General features: G+C 43.3%; 4 protein-coding genes and 1 pseudogene across 10 annotated transcripts; 3 read left to right on the forward strand and 2 right to left on the reverse strand.

Moving 5' to 3' along the window:
* Window positions 1–91: 91 nt before the first annotated feature.
* Window positions 92–6512, forward strand: LOC104000316 (tRNA (guanine(37)-N1)-methyltransferase 1). The gene is made up of 9 exons (XM_009422326.3): window positions 92–981; window positions 2241–2339; window positions 2474–2593; window positions 2679–2845; window positions 3472–3542; window positions 4393–4535; window positions 5422–5533; window positions 5834–5943; window positions 6028–6512. The coding sequence occupies exons 1-9, from the start codon at window positions 124–126 to the stop codon at window positions 6175–6177; spliced, it is 1830 nt and encodes a 609-aa protein (XP_009420601.2). The 5' UTR covers window positions 92–123; the 3' UTR covers window positions 6178–6512.
* Window positions 6513–6847: 335 nt separating this feature from the next.
* Window positions 6848–10929, forward strand: LOC104000315 (small ribosomal subunit protein mS78 (rPPR3a)-like). Of its 6 annotated transcripts, XR_010480381.1 has the most exons (3): window positions 6848–8099; window positions 8861–9644; window positions 9769–10929. XR_010480381.1 is itself a non-coding variant. In XM_065086406.1 (2 exons), exon 1 carries the CDS (start codon window positions 6896–6898, stop codon window positions 8096–8098), a length of 1203 nt encoding a protein of 400 aa, XP_064942478.1. In that variant the 5' UTR covers window positions 6848–6895; the 3' UTR covers window position 8099; window positions 8861–10929. The 6 variants fall into 6 exon arrangements, 5 of the variants coding, with proteins under 5 accessions (XP_064942478.1, XP_064942479.1, XP_064942480.1 ...); XM_065086406.1 differs by having other exon boundaries at window positions 8861–10929; XM_065086407.1 differs by having other exon boundaries at window positions 9434–10929.
* LOC104000314 (22.3 kDa class VI heat shock protein-like) lies at window positions 10091–10929 on the forward strand (annotated as a pseudogene).
* On the reverse strand, window positions 10837–13529 carry LOC104000313 (beta-amylase-like). Of its 2 annotated transcripts, none has more exons than XM_018819045.2 (8): window positions 13213–13529; window positions 12979–13047; window positions 12510–12908; window positions 12257–12421; window positions 11884–12150; window positions 11589–11798; window positions 11276–11515; window positions 10837–11188 (listed from the first exon to the last, which is right to left on the reverse strand). In XM_018819045.2, exons 1-8 carry the CDS (start codon window positions 13438–13440, stop codon window positions 10982–10984), a joined length of 1785 nt encoding a protein of 594 aa, XP_018674590.2. In that variant the 5' UTR covers window positions 13441–13529; the 3' UTR covers window positions 10837–10981. The 2 variants fall into 2 exon arrangements, with proteins under 2 accessions (XP_018674590.2, XP_064942477.1); XM_065086405.1 differs by having other exon boundaries at window positions 12979–13098.
* A 349-nt stretch (window positions 13530–13878) lies between these two features.
* On the reverse strand, window positions 13879–15111 carry LOC104000544 (aspartic proteinase nepenthesin-1-like). The gene has a single exon (XM_009422629.3). The coding sequence runs from the start codon at window positions 15109–15111 to the stop codon at window positions 13879–13881; it is 1233 nt and encodes a 410-aa protein (XP_009420904.2).
* Window positions 15112–15422: the final 311 nt, after the last annotated feature.

Genomic DNA, 15422 nt, shown 5'->3' on the forward strand with positions numbered 1-15422 from the left:
ATATCAATTTTGTCATATATCAATTTAAAAGGATGTATATGTAAGTTTGCTTTTATATATGCACCCTCACGATTTATTTATATATCCGATTTAGTGGAGTTACGTTTTCCCCAATCGAAGAGTATGAGGTGTTGTTGTTCGGTAGCTGCGGTCCGCACTAACCATCTCTTCACGTTTTCCCTTTCCATCTCCTCCACTCGACGCCTCCTCTCCAAATCCCCCGCCGCCGCTGCCGCCTCTTACTCCTCGAATGCAATCCTAACCCTAGCCGTCGATCCCCACCGACCCTTATCTTTCCTGTACGGTCCGTCCCTTCGCGGCGGCCGCGTCCCGGAACCACAGTCGTCGCCGCCGGATTCCGAGGCGGACGATGACGGCGGCGGAGGCAGCTCTTTCGACAGGGCGAGCTTCTCCCGCGTTTATGATGTCGCCGCCCTTAGGGTCCCCGCAGAGGAGTGCTCCGCCCTCGAGCGCCGCCTCCGCGGCCACCTCCTCAACTGGCCCCGTGTCCGCAACGTCGCTAGGGTTCCTGGCGATGAAGTGGACCCCGAGATCAGGAGGATGCTTCGAGATGCCGAAGGGGACGGCGGGTCTCGGCTTAATTCGCTGGCAGCGAGGGCGGACGGGAGACCGGACGACGGGAAGATGGCACTGAGTCCGGTGCTGTACAGGGAGAAGCTCGTGAAGGAGTTCAATTTCCGTGGGTTCTTGAAGTTCAGGAATCTGGCGAAGATGTCGCGGCCAAAGAAGAAGAAATTGAAGAGTAAGGATGGGGTTGATGGAGTGAGGAAGAGTATTGGAAAGAATGATTTTGCTGTTATTGAAGTGATTGGAGAAGGAGATGAAGAGGAGGGAGAGGATTTGAGTGGTTTGCTTGGAGATGACTTCAAAGGATTGAGGTGGAGAGGTCCTACTAGGCTGCTGCTCTTGGATCAGCGACATGCCAAGAAACCTGTGGCTGAGCTCCCAGAAGCCGTCAAGGTGCCTACGATTGGTTTGTGAGTCCTGTTTTAGTTTGATGATAGTGACTGTGATTCCTTTGTTAGTCCTTCTGTTTTATTTTAATGGTACATTACATATTTTAGTTTCATTCTGATTTATACTAGTTGTATCACCAAGGAAAAACTTGTTTGATTAGCTTGAACAGAACTTGACAGTGCATTGCAAGCACCCTAAAGTAAAAAAAGTTGTTTGATTATCCCTTTAATTGCATTAGTTTGCATTACATTCAACTCTCTGTTAAAGAATGGAGTATCTGCTCCATTAGCTAAAAAAAATGAAATGTGACAGTTACATTCCTTCCTGCAGTTGCCATTTAGGAGATGTTTTCAGTGCACCATGGAGTCACATTAGCATTCTAGGCTAGGATAGTCTAGTGGGTTCCAGGATTGTGGTCTGGGCAGTATCAGTGCGCAAGTAGCAATGGTCAACTTAGTTGCTTTTAGTACATCTCAGTATAATTTACTAGTTTCTGTGTCATTTTTAGGGAAAAAAGGTATATATTACTGAGTTGAGTATTAAAGTTCCACTTGGTCATCTTTTTGTGAAATATCTGGTTCCTAGAAAAGAGGATTTCTTGCTGCCCTCATTGATATAGATTCATTGAGGATTTCTGAGAAGAATAGAGTCGTGTTCTGAGATTACTATGAGACTGTAGAACTTTCAAGATGCTACAAGTACAGACTCTGTTGCAACTGTTGTGCTGTTGCTTCATAGGACCATTTGGCATCACTAGAAAAAATCAATGATTATTTGCAGAAGAGTTATAAGTACTTCACTTATCTTTCCATGTCACAATTGAGAAGTTGGTTTGGAGTTTCAGTATTTTAAGTACACATGGTAACATGGTATGCCATTGGAGAAAGTGTTTGATGCATGATGAGTGATCCTCAGAACATAGAGTGACACCGCAGGCAAAAGAAATTAAAAGAAAAGAAAAGAAAATCATGCTTAGCAAATATACAGAGTGCAAGTTTGTGTATGTGTGCTGCTGCCATTGCACTACGGAGCTATCTCCGGGAGACATCCCTGTGGTGCTCGCCATATGTGTCGAAACTCCAGAAATTTGCTTGAGTAATTCATTTAGCTCCATTTTGCTTGTGGCTTTGTATATTTTAGAACACTGTTTCCTATCAAATTTTTAAATAGATATTTTATTGACTTTGAACCTGAAAATTGTTTTCATGCTAAGCTGAATAGATGTTGTCCTAAGCATGTAGTGAATTATTTTATCTTTCCAGGCTGCCTTAAAGTATGATCCACACCAGAGCAAGCCTTTAGCATTTGAGCTTGTGCAATGCCAGCTGACCTTATCTTATGACTATTGGCAGATGAGTGAGGTATATTTAAGTCTTTTGTACATATTCAAGATTCTGTTTTTGATAGATTGCTTATCCTTTATAATCCCCTCATTTTTCTTTTTGTGATATCCTTTGCTCTTCAACATATTGAAGGTCTAAGCTGCCTTTTGCAGCTTCTTGAAGCCTTGCTACCTGACGGTATGACTATTCCCACTGGATTTGAAACGGTTGGGCATATTGCACACTTGAATTTACGAGATGAGCACCAATCTTACAAGAAGCTTATTGCACAGGTCTCAAGAAATTTTCCACAGATTTCATATTTAGCAATCAAATAATAAGGATTGTCCAGAATTTTGATGAGTTTCTCTTGTCCAGGTCGTCTTGGATAAGAACAAGCCAAAGATACAGACAGTAGTGAACAAAACTGATGCTATACAAAATGATTACAGAACCATGCAGCTTGAAGTATTGGCTGGCAATCATTCTCTTGTAACGACGGTTGTGGAGAATGGTATTCGTTTCCAAGTTGATCTAGGAACAGTGTATGATTCTCATTTTCATATTCATCTTGATTTGTATTAGAAGTATGCAATTTTTTTTGTAATTATTTGAAAATTGCCTCACTGATATACATGGGCTGAACACTAGACTCGTGTAAATCTTATGCAGGATTCAATTTCAATCAGTCAGTTAATTCAAGCATTAGAAAAAGCTACTTGCAAGTTTACATGCTTATATTTCAGGTTCTCTTTTCGTTGTCAAAAGACCACACCAAATTCAGTAATGTAAAGCGTGAATGAAGTACATAAGACTGTCCTGTGAAGATCATTTTAGTGCAGCATGTTCTTTTGACTAATTGTTCCCTGTCAGGGGTTTCATGCAACAGCTTATAGAAAGAAGATGACTAAATAAGATACAAAGACTGAAGAATTTAAGTTATATAGTTGAATAATGTAGTGTAATCCAGTTTACAATTAACTATCAAAATTTAATGTTTCTGAGTAAATTTTTTTCATCAATCTTCATAATTCACCTTATTCTTTTCTTTAATACTGAGTTTCTTAATTTTCTTTAGTATTTAAGAAGTCATAGTCACTTCATTATGCCTTGTGATTAATTACAAAGATTAGGATCATCAATTTAACTATGTTTCTTCTTCCCGCTGCAGTTATTGGAACTCTAAGTTGGCAACTGAGAGGCAACGACTTATCGATAGTTTTGCAAGCTCTGATATAGTCTGTAAGTATCTCTTGGTTGTTTTGAGTTACTGGTGCTGTAATTGACTAAGTGCAAGTTGTTAAGGATACTCTTTAGATTTAATAATATGCTAATGCTCTGATATGCTATTTAGTTTTTTCCAACTGGTAATAAGTAAGATATGCAGCTTCTTGCTCGTTGCTTAAATATTTTAAATTAAAACTGTGCATGTGAATGTACCATCATAAAGATTGCTGTTCTTCTTTCATGTGTTTATATATAGATGTGTGCGTGTGTGTGTCACTGTTGTGTGGAAACATTAAAACACATATGAAGACTAAAAAAAGCTGGTCGAACATGTTATTTAATTAATTTGGTGAATTAAGTTATGCAATTAAATTCTTGCATCAAAGTTTAGCCATAATATCATCTATTTTTTGTTATGTCCTAATAGCCCCTTATTCAGTGATTATTGAGCGATTCAAGATCAATTACATGCATGTAGTTGTTGCATTTTGTGGATTTTGATCTCCATTGGTACATATTTGGTATGATTCACATCTCTTAACTCATCTGATAGGTAAGGGTATCTGGTTGATACATGAGAATTTTTAGTTATATTTGGTTGATATATTGGATATGCAGTCATTAGATGATATTTCTTCATAGTTCCATATCATTTTAAACCAGCATGCAAGTTTGCCAACATCTGTTTTTGTGTTTGTGAAATTTCTTGTTGTTAAGTAGGTTCTATTTCGATGAACTTGTAGGAGCTAGACATGATAACACAATATATTTGGTTGATGAAAGATCTTAATTGTCAACAGTTCATTATTTCATTAGAATAGAAATTATAAATGCACGTATGACATGTTTATACATCAATGGACAGGTGATGTATTCTCTGGTGTTGGCCCAATAGCTATTTCTGCAGCAAAGAAAGTAAAGTATGTATTTGCCAATGATCTAAACCCCAATGCTGTGGAGTATCTTGAAAGAAACATTGTCCTCAACAGGCTTGAGAGAAAAGTGGAGGTATGATGAGCTATCATTTTCAAAGATTTGTAGTGATTGTTTTAATCCTCAAAATAGTATGATCATGATTCAAATATTTGTAGCCTTTATATATATATATATATACATATATATATATATATACATATATATATATATATATATACATATATATATATATACATATATATATATATATACATACATATATATATATACATACATATATATATATACATACATATATATATATATATACATATATATATATATAATATTTTGCCATTTTTAGCTACTATGTTGCTACAATACTGATGTGTAGTGCTATCGAGTAACAGCAGTTATTTTTTGCACTATTGGCCTCTGTGAATGATGTATTTATAGACAAACACAACAATTTTGGGGTGGTCGGAGTAATGCATTTATTGAACATTCATAAATTAGAACTGATAACGAGTCATGTGAAATCATTTAATTTGTTAACCTTAGAGTTTAAAATGGTATTTCAAATTTCAATGTTTGACTAAATGGTTTAAGTGATATTTCAGCTTTTGCTAGTTGCGCCGTTAATCCAATTTTATGTTCTTATCAATTTAAAATGGTTTATTTGTGGCTAATTTGGAGCAACTTATTGTCTTTTGAGAACAATGTTCTACTGCCTGTTGAAAGAAACGAGATGGCTTTGACATTTATGTCATGCCTGTATGTATGGGACTGCCACTAGCAGCAGTTGTATATATTCACATTTGTAAAGCATGTTTAATGACTTCGTAGTTCTTATTTATTGCCTTTTTGTTCTTTGCTTTCTGCATGTTACCATAATTTGGAGATAATTAATCAATTTTCTTAATGCTGCAAACTGGCATTTACAGGATACATAAACATCTCTAATTTATGTACTGCTCAGGTTTTCAACATGGATGGCAGGAGGTTCATCATTGCAATGTTTGCCAATCAACATCCTTATTCTATTACGCAAGTGGTTATGAATTTGCCAAATGATGCCGTGGAATTCTTAGGTATGTTTGTAATTAGCTTATTGTGTTGAGATTTTAAACATATCTGGCAATGCAATTTTTCTTATACATCCTATTAAAAAAGGTTAGCTAAATAGGACTCTCATATGTTACTGTTGCTCAAAACATTGTACTCACACTTGACTAACATCATGGTGGTATATAATTGCCTCTTCAATTAGATTTCTTGTATATTGTTTGGTGGATCGATTTTTACCAGAAGCCAGAGCTGAACGATATACATCTGTCAAGATATCATCATGACTTGCTTCTGCTCAATTCTTGAATTTCTTATGTTAACAGATGCATTTAGAGGAATAGTCAGGAAGAAACCAAGGCCGGGTTGCTCTCCGCCGAAGATTCATGTATATGGATTTTCGAAGGCGCAGAATCCTGAGTATGATTTTCACGAGGTCAGGTTACGCTTATCCTGACCAGTACCTCCTTTCTCGACATCATTCTTGTGCTAATTCAAGTTAACTGGTTTTTGTACGCAGAGGATTAACATGGCACTGTGTGAGGAAGTCGTTGACCTAGAAATGCACAAGGTCCGCCTCGTTGCACCTGGAAAATGGATGCTCTGTGCATCATTTGTCTTACCGCAGGTTGCTGCTTCGGAGGCACAAACTGTTAGCACTAATAGATAGTCCATCCATTTTGTAGCTTGCATGTTGCATTCGCAGGATCTCAGTGCCTAAAGATGCCGGATCTATTGGCAGATGTATATAGATCGAGTCGATCTTTGAGTTGCGGCCAAGTCTTCAGGCCTATGGCTCTCACCTAATGTATGTAGACTTATGGTTCACACCTAATTGAGAAGGCACAAGACTTCCTAAGACAGAAGTCCCAAGAAAACAATTTGATCGCAGAATAGTGGAGGGTAAATCATCACATAACAGTCTTTTTATTTTTATTTTCATGATTGTAATCATCCTTAATTCCATGATCAATTAAATGCAAAATTTTAGTTCCTGACAGCAAAGAGTTTTGCAGTCTGTCAGCTGATATGGTATTTACATCACAAATTGATGTATATTTGGCATCTGTCTTCTCGTTTGATTCAATCTAAGTAATATATTGATGTCATATAATGATAATATCATCTTCTCAACATCATAACATAAATTATGACAATATAATATACGATTTTCCTATATTTTTAACTGAACATATTACTACTATTTGTAATTTTGGCTAAATAACTTTATATAAAAATATCAGATCCGACCCGACCTTGTGCACGACCAGCGACGTCGCGATGCAACTGCCACCGCATGGTTTAAGATTCGTGGAGAGGGTCGGATTCCCTTCTAAGCCCCCCTCCAAAACCCTATCCGCCCCCCGTCGGCAAACTAGGCTTGAAGGATGAGTTTAAGCTTTCGAGTTCGCCTTTTCGTCCGCCGCTTCTCCTCCACCGCTACCACGGTGGTGGGACCTAGCCCGGACCCTAACCCCCGTTCGTACACGGAGACGCTCGCCGTTACCATCAACAAACTCTCCAAGGAGCGCGACCCCGACAAGCTCGCCGCCGGCTTCATCGCCGCCTCCGCCTCCTACCGCTTCCGCTGCCGCCACCGCATCTATGAGATCGCCGTCCGCCGCCTCGAAAAGGCTGGCCGCCTTGACGCTGTCGAGGCCATCCTCGAGGCCCAGAAGCGGTTCCCCTCCGACCTCGCCCGCGAGGGCTTCGCCGTCCGTCTCATTTCCCTCTACGGCAAGGCCTCCATGGCCACCCACGCCGCCACTACCTTTCGCCAGCTTCCCGCCCTCGGAACCCCGCGCTCCGTCATGTCCTTCAATGCCCTCCTCACCGCATTCGCTGACTCCGGCGATGTCGAGGGCCTGGTCGCCGCTTTCCGCGATATCCCTGCCGCCGACACCACCATCGTCCCGAATCTCATCTCCTACAACGTCCTCATCTGCGCCCTCTGCGAAAAAGGCGATCTTGATGCGGCCCTGGGTACGGTAGACCTCATGGAGAGGAATGGGATATCTCCTGATGTGATCACCTGCAACACCCTCCTGCATTGGTCCTACGAGAAGAAGGAATCTTCGGAAGCCGAAAAGATTTGGGCTTTGATGTGGAAGAAGAACATCGAACCCAACACAAAAAGCTTCAACACGAAATTGAGGTGGCTGGTTTCAGAAGGGAGGACTGCGGAAGCAGCTAAGCTCGTCGACCAGTTGAACCACGTCGGGCTGCAGCCGGACGCTTTCTCCTTCAATGCGCTTATTAAAGGGTATTTCCAAGAAGGGAACTTGGAGGAGGCCAAGAGGCTGTTTTCAGATTTTGCGAAGAACCAATGCGCACCAAACAAGGGGACCTTTGCGATTATTATCCCTTACCTTTGTGAGGCCGGTGAGCTCGACTTGGCTCTAAAATGCTGCTATGATAGCATGAATACCCGGTGTTTTGTGGAAGCGGCAGTATTCCAGAGGGTGGTGAACGGATTGGCAAAGAGTTCGAGGATGGACGAGGCTACAAAGCTTGTGGATGTTGGAAGGAAGAATAATTATTCTAGGAAGAGCCTTCGGATTCCTTCATCCAATTTGAGCTTGGCCGTATAGGGTAAGCCGGTTTTGTGCTTGTTTCGTTATAATTCATTTGCATGTTCTGCAACAATGCTTTAGATAGTCATATTCTTAATCATGAATTGATAACTCTGATTGTAATTCTTCTTCAGATAATAGTGATAAATTGATACCTCTGATACTTAAAAGGAATGCTTTGTTCCTTGTTGCTATTGGTGCTGGTAATTTCTAGGGTTTCTTTGTTGATGTTGCTGAGTAGGCTCTTGAGCTTTAATTGTTGAGAGATGAGGGCATGAGCCAGCGTCCTTGATCTTGATTTACTTGATAAGCAATAGTTTATGGTACAAAACACTTTCATCTTCTCTTCCTATGATAATCGAGGTTGCATCTGACTGAAACATAAATCAGATCAACCACTAAAACAGTAAAAGTTTCTTAGAATACTCTGTTATTGGCAAACCCTGAAAGTTACTTGAAGTATGACCAGTTATATGCTATGATGAACACGACTATTTCCATTATATAGTCTTTAAACATGATGTGTAATGCATATATGTGATTACTGTTGTAGAAATCCATACATGAGCATACATGCAATGGCTCCACATGTTACATAATGAGAAATTCTTGCATGATTAAGTAGAACTGTGGTTGTCGATACACTAATCTTGAATGCTTTCTAAAATGAATCTGAGGCAACTTGAGTTAAGTAAAAACTGGCACAATCACTGCTTCTGGTGAATGATTTTTAGAACCTCAAGAGTAGATTCACATCACAAAGACTGTTCATCCCTGCAGGGTTTACCAGTTAAAGATGCTTCTTCAATCTGGCAGCCTATCATACTATTTAATCTACTTCCTCATAACTTGCTTAGACTTAGAGAAGAAGAAACTTAAAGGATGCTAGACAAACTTTATTCAGATAAAGGAGCAGGTTGATGGCACTATTCTTCTTATTCTTATTATTGTCATATGAGGCATTGGAAGAAACACTATTCTTGAGGTTGAAAGAAATCCTTTTAACATGATCAACATTCTTAATTGTTTACATTCTTGACAACTTTGCAATAATGTGAGTGTTCAAAATTACAAGCTCTTTGGCAAATTTTTGTGCTCACAAATTGCTTCTTATATCACATGAGAATTGAAAACAAGATAGATCCAAAATGATGGTTAAGCATTTCTCTCAACTTGTTGAGGTCAAGTCCAGTAAACGAAATTAATGAAGTATTCTATGAAGTTTCAGAGTTTTAGTCAACCATTCTTGAAACCTGATGGTCAAACATCTCTCTCATAGTCAAATTTGCTTCAAAAAGTGGCATTTTCTTCATTTCATACTCAAATGCGCTTTCTGTTGATGAACATTTTAAGAAGGCATTTCATCTCAGCAACTCGAGGATACTTCTGTAGAATGTGAGCATAAGGTGACAGAAAGCAGCAAGGCAGAAATCCAAGACAAACCATGGGCCAAGAAAAGCAAACAGAATCTAGTAAAGGCTCAATGGGAAAACACAGATCCAGGAAAAGCAAAACCAGCATCAGTTCACAGCTGACTGAACTGTCCTCTCCACTAGCTGAAGCAGTACAACTCATATTCTCTTCTTTTCAGCATGCTATAATAATTCAATCCTCAAGAGTGACTGCTGCACTTTCTAATCCTAAGCAAAATTTGCTCCTACTGCATCTCTTGTGGGTGTCATCGTCAGAAACAGATATCTCAATCAGCTCTTACAGCACTACATGCATCATCAAGAAGTTTAAGGAAGCCTCTGCATTTGAAGCAGTACAATGCATGTGAAGTGGTCTGCTTCGCTGCATCCTGCTGGCCAAGTTGGTGAGGCCAGAGATCCCAAGGTTGCAGACTGCTTCGTCTCAGAAATGGAGGGGGATAAGGTGTGCTCGAGAGCTGGAAATATTCCCTGAAGCAACACGAGGAATCCTCATCTCTGCCTTTGCAAAAGTCAGCGGCTTGAGCTTTATAAAAGGTGAGTTCTACGGGAGCATCCCCCTTCGACGCTTCCTTTCCGAATGCCGCCCCCGAGGGTGATCGAGGTCCGATCAGGCGATCAGAGCTCGCACTCGCAGAAATGGCGAGTCGCCCTCACGGAAGACACGTTCGATCGCTTTGTTGCTTGCGGCGGGGACACTGCTAGAAAGGTGTTTGGTGAAGGGTCGCTCTTCAACCCGCTACTGTTCGGGAAGTTCTTCGACCCTGCCGATACATTCCCGTTGTGGGAGTTCGAGGTGGAGACATTGCTCTCTGGCCCTGGGAACACCTCCAAAACTGCCGTTGATTGGTCTGAAACAGACTCAGAGTATGCTCTGAGAGCGGAGTTACCAGGTACTGGTGTGTCCTACAGGAAACAGATCTATCTAATGTCCATATATCATCGATAGAATCTCAACACCATGCTTCTCAGTTGGTGAAAGGAAATGTGATGCAGAAATATGTGGCGTGAAGGAGAAGGTGGTGGAGATCAGTGGCTTGTGGGATCAGTGGCTTGTGGGGTGGGTGAGAAGCTGAAGCAAGGGAGTGGAAGACCAGCCGCTGGTGGGAGCATGGCTTCGTCAGGCGACTTGAGCTGCCACTGGATGCAAACTGGAAGAAGACTGAAGCGTACATCAACGATGACATCTTTCTGGAGATCAAAATCCCAAAGACTGCTTCTGGCAGCAATCTCTGATGTCCATTTGTTCCTGCAGGAAGAGAGTAGGAGATGGTGTATATGATAGCCGAGGAATGCTTTCTCTCTCCCACACACAAGGCATGATGCTTGTCGAGAATAAATTAGATTAATTGCACTGATATGAACTGATGTCTATGCTTCAGTGTTCACATAAACATTGGTCGATCTATAGCTTCTTCATTGGACTGTTCTCATCAAACACTGGTCCTCCGTCCTCACCATCTGCAGGATCTCAATTGAAGGATGAAGTCAGGATGCGCAGTGCTGCATCCACAACATCGGCAAAGGCACCACCAACACTCATATCAGTTTCTGGATCAAATGGGTATGGCTTCATAGTCTCGGTAGCTTCCAAGATTTCATCCATCGGTATCTCTGGCTTCGATCTCTCTACAGGTTTAATGGGTTTGAAATACTTCCATGGATCTGCACAGTACTCCTGCAGTAAAACAACACCATTGAACTGCATCAACTCCATTATTCCCAAGCTTGAAGGTTCAGAGGTAGTACAAAGAAGAAACCTCACCTGGTCTGCATGCATCTTTCTCACAAACAATCTAAATACGTTGAAGTTAATTCTCTTCAGTAACTCATCTGATAGTCTGAGATATGTCATTGCTAGAACTCTCAGCTTTGGCCTGCCATTTCTGCTGACTCCATTTGGCCTAGCATTCTTCAAGATCTGGTTATACCCCCTTCTGTCATATCTGCTAAGAGCATTTTCGCATGCCACTTCGATCCCCTCTCTCCATGCTGCACTGAACACCTGACATCAATTCCCAAGCACCTGGTAACTCATGTCTTGTGCTCTGTAATCTGATGGTGGTGGTGCCTTTTACCTGTCGAACGAGTTCTTCAGGCCCACTCTTGGCTCTTCTGATTTGTTCCCAGTTTCTCATCTCCACACAGGTGAAGTTGAGGATAGCATCATGTCTTGCCATCATTCTTGCGATGGTTCTGTAGCCGTCGCGATCGTTCAGGTTGTAGTAGCTTGCAGTTAGCTCTGTTGCATGGTTGTCGTCTTTGTACCACCAGTGGATGCCGGAGACCTGCGATGCAAGTGGTGGGATTACAGTGAAGGCAACACAGAGAGGGCTTCCTAATTGCGTCGAGAGAGTGCAATAGGACACTTGCTTTGGCTGCAAGCTTGAGTTTGCATCCTAGGAAGGCCTCATTAGCTGCATCAAGAATCTGGTCTCCATGCATTAGTAGCTTGTTCGAGTACCAAGTCAGGAAGAAGCTTCCTCTTTCCGTGAGATATGTCCCATTCTTCGCCGCGAAGAACTTCGTCTTCGTCGGCTTGTCGTTGTATTCTCCTGCATCATCTGGCAAATCCCATTCAGGGTGTCCTGCCATTGTTGCGTCCTCTTTGAACTCTCCCTTCATGTACTTGTCATAACACTACAAAACATGCTTCAGTCATCCTCTTCTCCAGTTTCTGGAAGAGGTTTATTAGCTAACCAAAACTGAAGACACTGTACAAGTAGCGATCACAGTGAGCTCTTACCTGAAACTCTCCAATGCCTGGAAAAACCCATCCCTGTGCTTCAGGGTAGGAGGGGTACCTCAATTCTCCGGCAGGGCCAAGACCCACCTCTATGTCTGTGATAATACCAGCATCCAAGAAATCTGCCATGTTTGCTCTGAAGCTCTTCATGAAGTCACTGTAAAGCTGCAAACAAGAAACAAGATAGTCCCTGCATCCACAACTTCTTCAAGCGGACTAAAGGTCACGAAGAATGATGGTTTGCAGCTCTAACCTCAACAGCAGTGCGGCCATCAAATATGGGCTGGTCGTCTACCCCAACGGTGAGGTACTCTCGATTCCTCGTGCCACTTCTGTTGGTGTAGTAGATATCTGGGTCCGACTCGCCGACATCGCGAACCCACCGCGGCAACGGGATGTCGACGGCGTCGCCGATGTTTCCGCCGCACTGATGGAACGACACGATGGCCTGCAACTTTAGCCCTTCTTCCTCCACCATGTGGAACAGCTCCCTGTATGCGCTCCAGTCGTAGCATTTCGCGCCCTCGGCTTCGACGATTCCCCACCAAACGTCCACCATGACGCCGTCGACATCGGCGGCACGCAACTGTCGCAGCTGCCGCCGCAGTTCTTCCTGCTTCTCCAACACGTTGCTGACGGAGATGACATCCAACTGTTGGGCAGTCTCAGATCAAAGACCGTAACGTCACTGCTGCTGGGCCAATTAACGAAGAACAACTTACTGGGAGCATCACGAACACCGGCACGTAGTTTGCCAGCATCTTCTCCTTGTCTGTGCGACAGTCTGCTCTCTGCATGGAGTTCAGTGTGGCGGAAGCGCCTCAGATCCATCCTTAGCTTGGCTTGAGTACAAAGACATGAACAGAGTATATATCGAGCAGAACATCTACTTCGATCTACTGCAATGACATGAATGGACGAGTTCTTACTGTCATGACAGTAGCACTAAACCGTACCTCAAGATCAGAAACCATGGTTGGAGCAGCAGAGGTCACGGTTTGAGGTGCAGTAACTCTCTTAAAAGGTCCATCTGAGGAGAATCTCCCACCAAATTCTATCTTCTCCATCTTTCTCGATCCGCCCACAGGAGCCAGTTCATGCCCTCCGTGCCGCCGGCGGAGCTCTGTCCTCGCCGGCGATGACCTCTCTAGATGAGGTAGGCTTGCATAGGAGATGCTTGTCATCAGGAATAGCTCGCTCTTGCAGCACGGAGAACTCAATGCAATTGCTCTGTTCTCAACATGGACTCTTACCAACACCCAACAGAGAATGGGTGGTGTGGATGATCTCAACTTGGATTTGTCTCTCTTTCTTTCTCTAAAAGAAATGAAAATTTATCGTTCACATATTATTGTTCGAACAAGAAAATTTTCCGAGCTCATATATTCCTTTCCTCCAAATTCGAGAAGGGCTCAAACTATCACTAAATGATGCACGAACGATATGAACAACCAATGATTTGATTTGATGAAACAACTAATGCATTCAACATATTAAGTCCGAATAATTGGACTTAATACAACAAAAAACCTTTATTAGTAATTAAATAAACTTAAAAATACTGCATTACGACAAATATGAGACAGTTTTACGTCATGAAACCCATAATAATTGCAATTACATCACCTTTTTGTTACTACATCGACAAGAGACCGATCACTACAGTTCGCAGGCTCGAACGACAGCTTTCCACCGGCGAGGTCATAGACGAGATGCATGTTCTGCTGCTGGAAGTTGCCCAAGATGGAGAGGTTGAACGGAGACCCGAAGATTGCCAAGCACAACAATCCAGCACTGGAATTCACAACGAAGTAGTTCGCCGCCGGGAAGTCCATATCAGCGCCATCGAAATGGAAAACCAAGATCGGCACTGCCACCCCACTTGCATCCGGTGGCAAGGAGAAGCAGAGATCATACCCGGCCACGGTCGCCACCGGTAGATCGATCTGAGACACAAGCGCTTGCTTCAACATCGCGTGAGCGGGATCCGTCAACAGGGTAAAGGTGGTGCCGGAATCAATGACCAAGCCGCCGGTCCCGTTCGATTGGAGCGCAAGGGTTGTGTTCGGTATCGGTAAGAGGGTTGCACCAACCGAGATCCCTTGCAAGGAGAGGTAGTATAGGGGAGAAGGGACGTTGACGAACGGCGTGGAAGAAGCCTGTGGGCTCGGATTTGCCGAAGAGCCAAAGAGCAGAGCGGTGGTTGTGTCGTCAGAAGCGAAGCAATAGGAGAATCTTTCTTCACCGAGCTGGGACACCAGTGACAATGGCCCCCTCGCCATTCCCAGGATCCCGGCAGAGTTAGAGAAGAAGGGTGAGTTCTCCGCTCCAACCTCGCTCACGGTGCTGCACCCGAAGGCGATGCCGGTGACCGCCACCGGATCGGCTGCGCCGAAGGTGAAGGTCTCGGTGCCGAGAACACCTTTGGTGTACGAAGTATCGCCGTAGGAGTAGCTGTAGTGGCAATCAGGAGAGCAGGAGAAGCGAGGGAGAGTCTGGCACTGGGGACTGGTGCAGGGGAGAGCGGCGTAGGTGAGAGACTCGGAGGGCTGAGAGAAGCACTGGGTCCAAACCAGGTCGCTACCGGTGTCGAGCATGGCCGAGAAGACGAGGGGCGGGGTGCCGATGGCGAGGTCCACGAGGTAGCCGGCGCTGCTCCAACGGACAGGGAGCTGGACACCGGTCTGCGTGGCCTGCAGGCTCGCCTTGCGAAGCATTGCCGCTCGACGGAGGAACTCCAACCTGGAGAAGTTCCCTTCGTGGGAGTCGATGCAGGGGAACTGCGCCGTGCCCGGCGCGAAAGACGGGAGCACGGCCACGAAAAGCAGCAGCAGGAGCAGCGGCGGCGGTGGCATCCTCGTCGACGACTGTAGCCTTTCTTCTGCTATTCTCTCAATATAAGGAGAGATTCTACCTCTATTTATAGCGTCAAACTCCTAAGACGTTTCAATAGTTCCCAATTCGATTTCCTAGTTTATTTAGGAGTCAATCTTATGGTTTCCTACTAACCTAATTAGTATTACATCTCTACGGAGTAATCATGTTTTCCTAACCCGACTCATCAATTACAATGCTAAATCTAATTGCATTATTGCAGACACTAAAGATTCACAGGTAATCGCCGTTTATTTAGGAAACATGCAATGTTACAGACACAGACTCGTCG

Source organism: Musa acuminata, chromosome BXJ1-10, assembly GCF_036884655.1.
Source record: "Musa acuminata AAA Group cultivar baxijiao chromosome BXJ1-10, Cavendish_Baxijiao_AAA, whole genome shotgun sequence".
Taxonomy (NCBI): domain Eukaryota; kingdom Viridiplantae; phylum Streptophyta; class Magnoliopsida; order Zingiberales; family Musaceae; genus Musa; species Musa acuminata.

Bases quoted from the DNA above. Each gene is read 5' to 3' on its own strand.
- LOC104000316 (XM_009422326.3), top strand. From the start codon at position 124: ATGAGGTGTTGTTGTTCGGTAGCTGCGGTCCGCACTAACCATCTCTTC. The intron at 982-2,240 runs GTGCCTACGATT...TTATCTTTCCAG, and splicing joins AGCTCCCAGAAGCCGTCAAG to GCTGCCTTAAAGTATGATCC. The intron at 2,846-3,471 runs GTATGATTCTCA...TTCCCGCTGCAG, and splicing joins CAAGTTGATCTAGGAACAGT to TTATTGGAACTCTAAGTTGG.
- LOC104000315 (XM_065086406.1), top strand. From the start codon at position 6,896: ATGAGTTTAAGCTTTCGAGTTCGCCTTTTCGTCCGCCGCTTCTCCTCC.
- LOC104000313 (XM_018819045.2), bottom strand. From the start codon at position 13,440: ATGACAAGCATCTCCTATGCAAGCCTACCTCATCTAGAGAGGTCATCG. The intron at 12,909-12,978 runs GTAAGTTGTTCT...ACTGCCCAACAG, and splicing joins CGGTGTTCGTGATGCTCCCA to TTGGATGTCATCTCCGTCAG. The intron at 12,422-12,509 runs GTTAGAGCTGCA...TCTTGTTTGCAG, and splicing joins ATGGCCGCACTGCTGTTGAG to CTTTACAGTGACTTCATGAA.
- LOC104000544 (XM_009422629.3), bottom strand. From the start codon at position 15,111: ATGCCACCGCCGCCGCTGCTCCTGCTGCTGCTTTTCGTGGCCGTGCTC.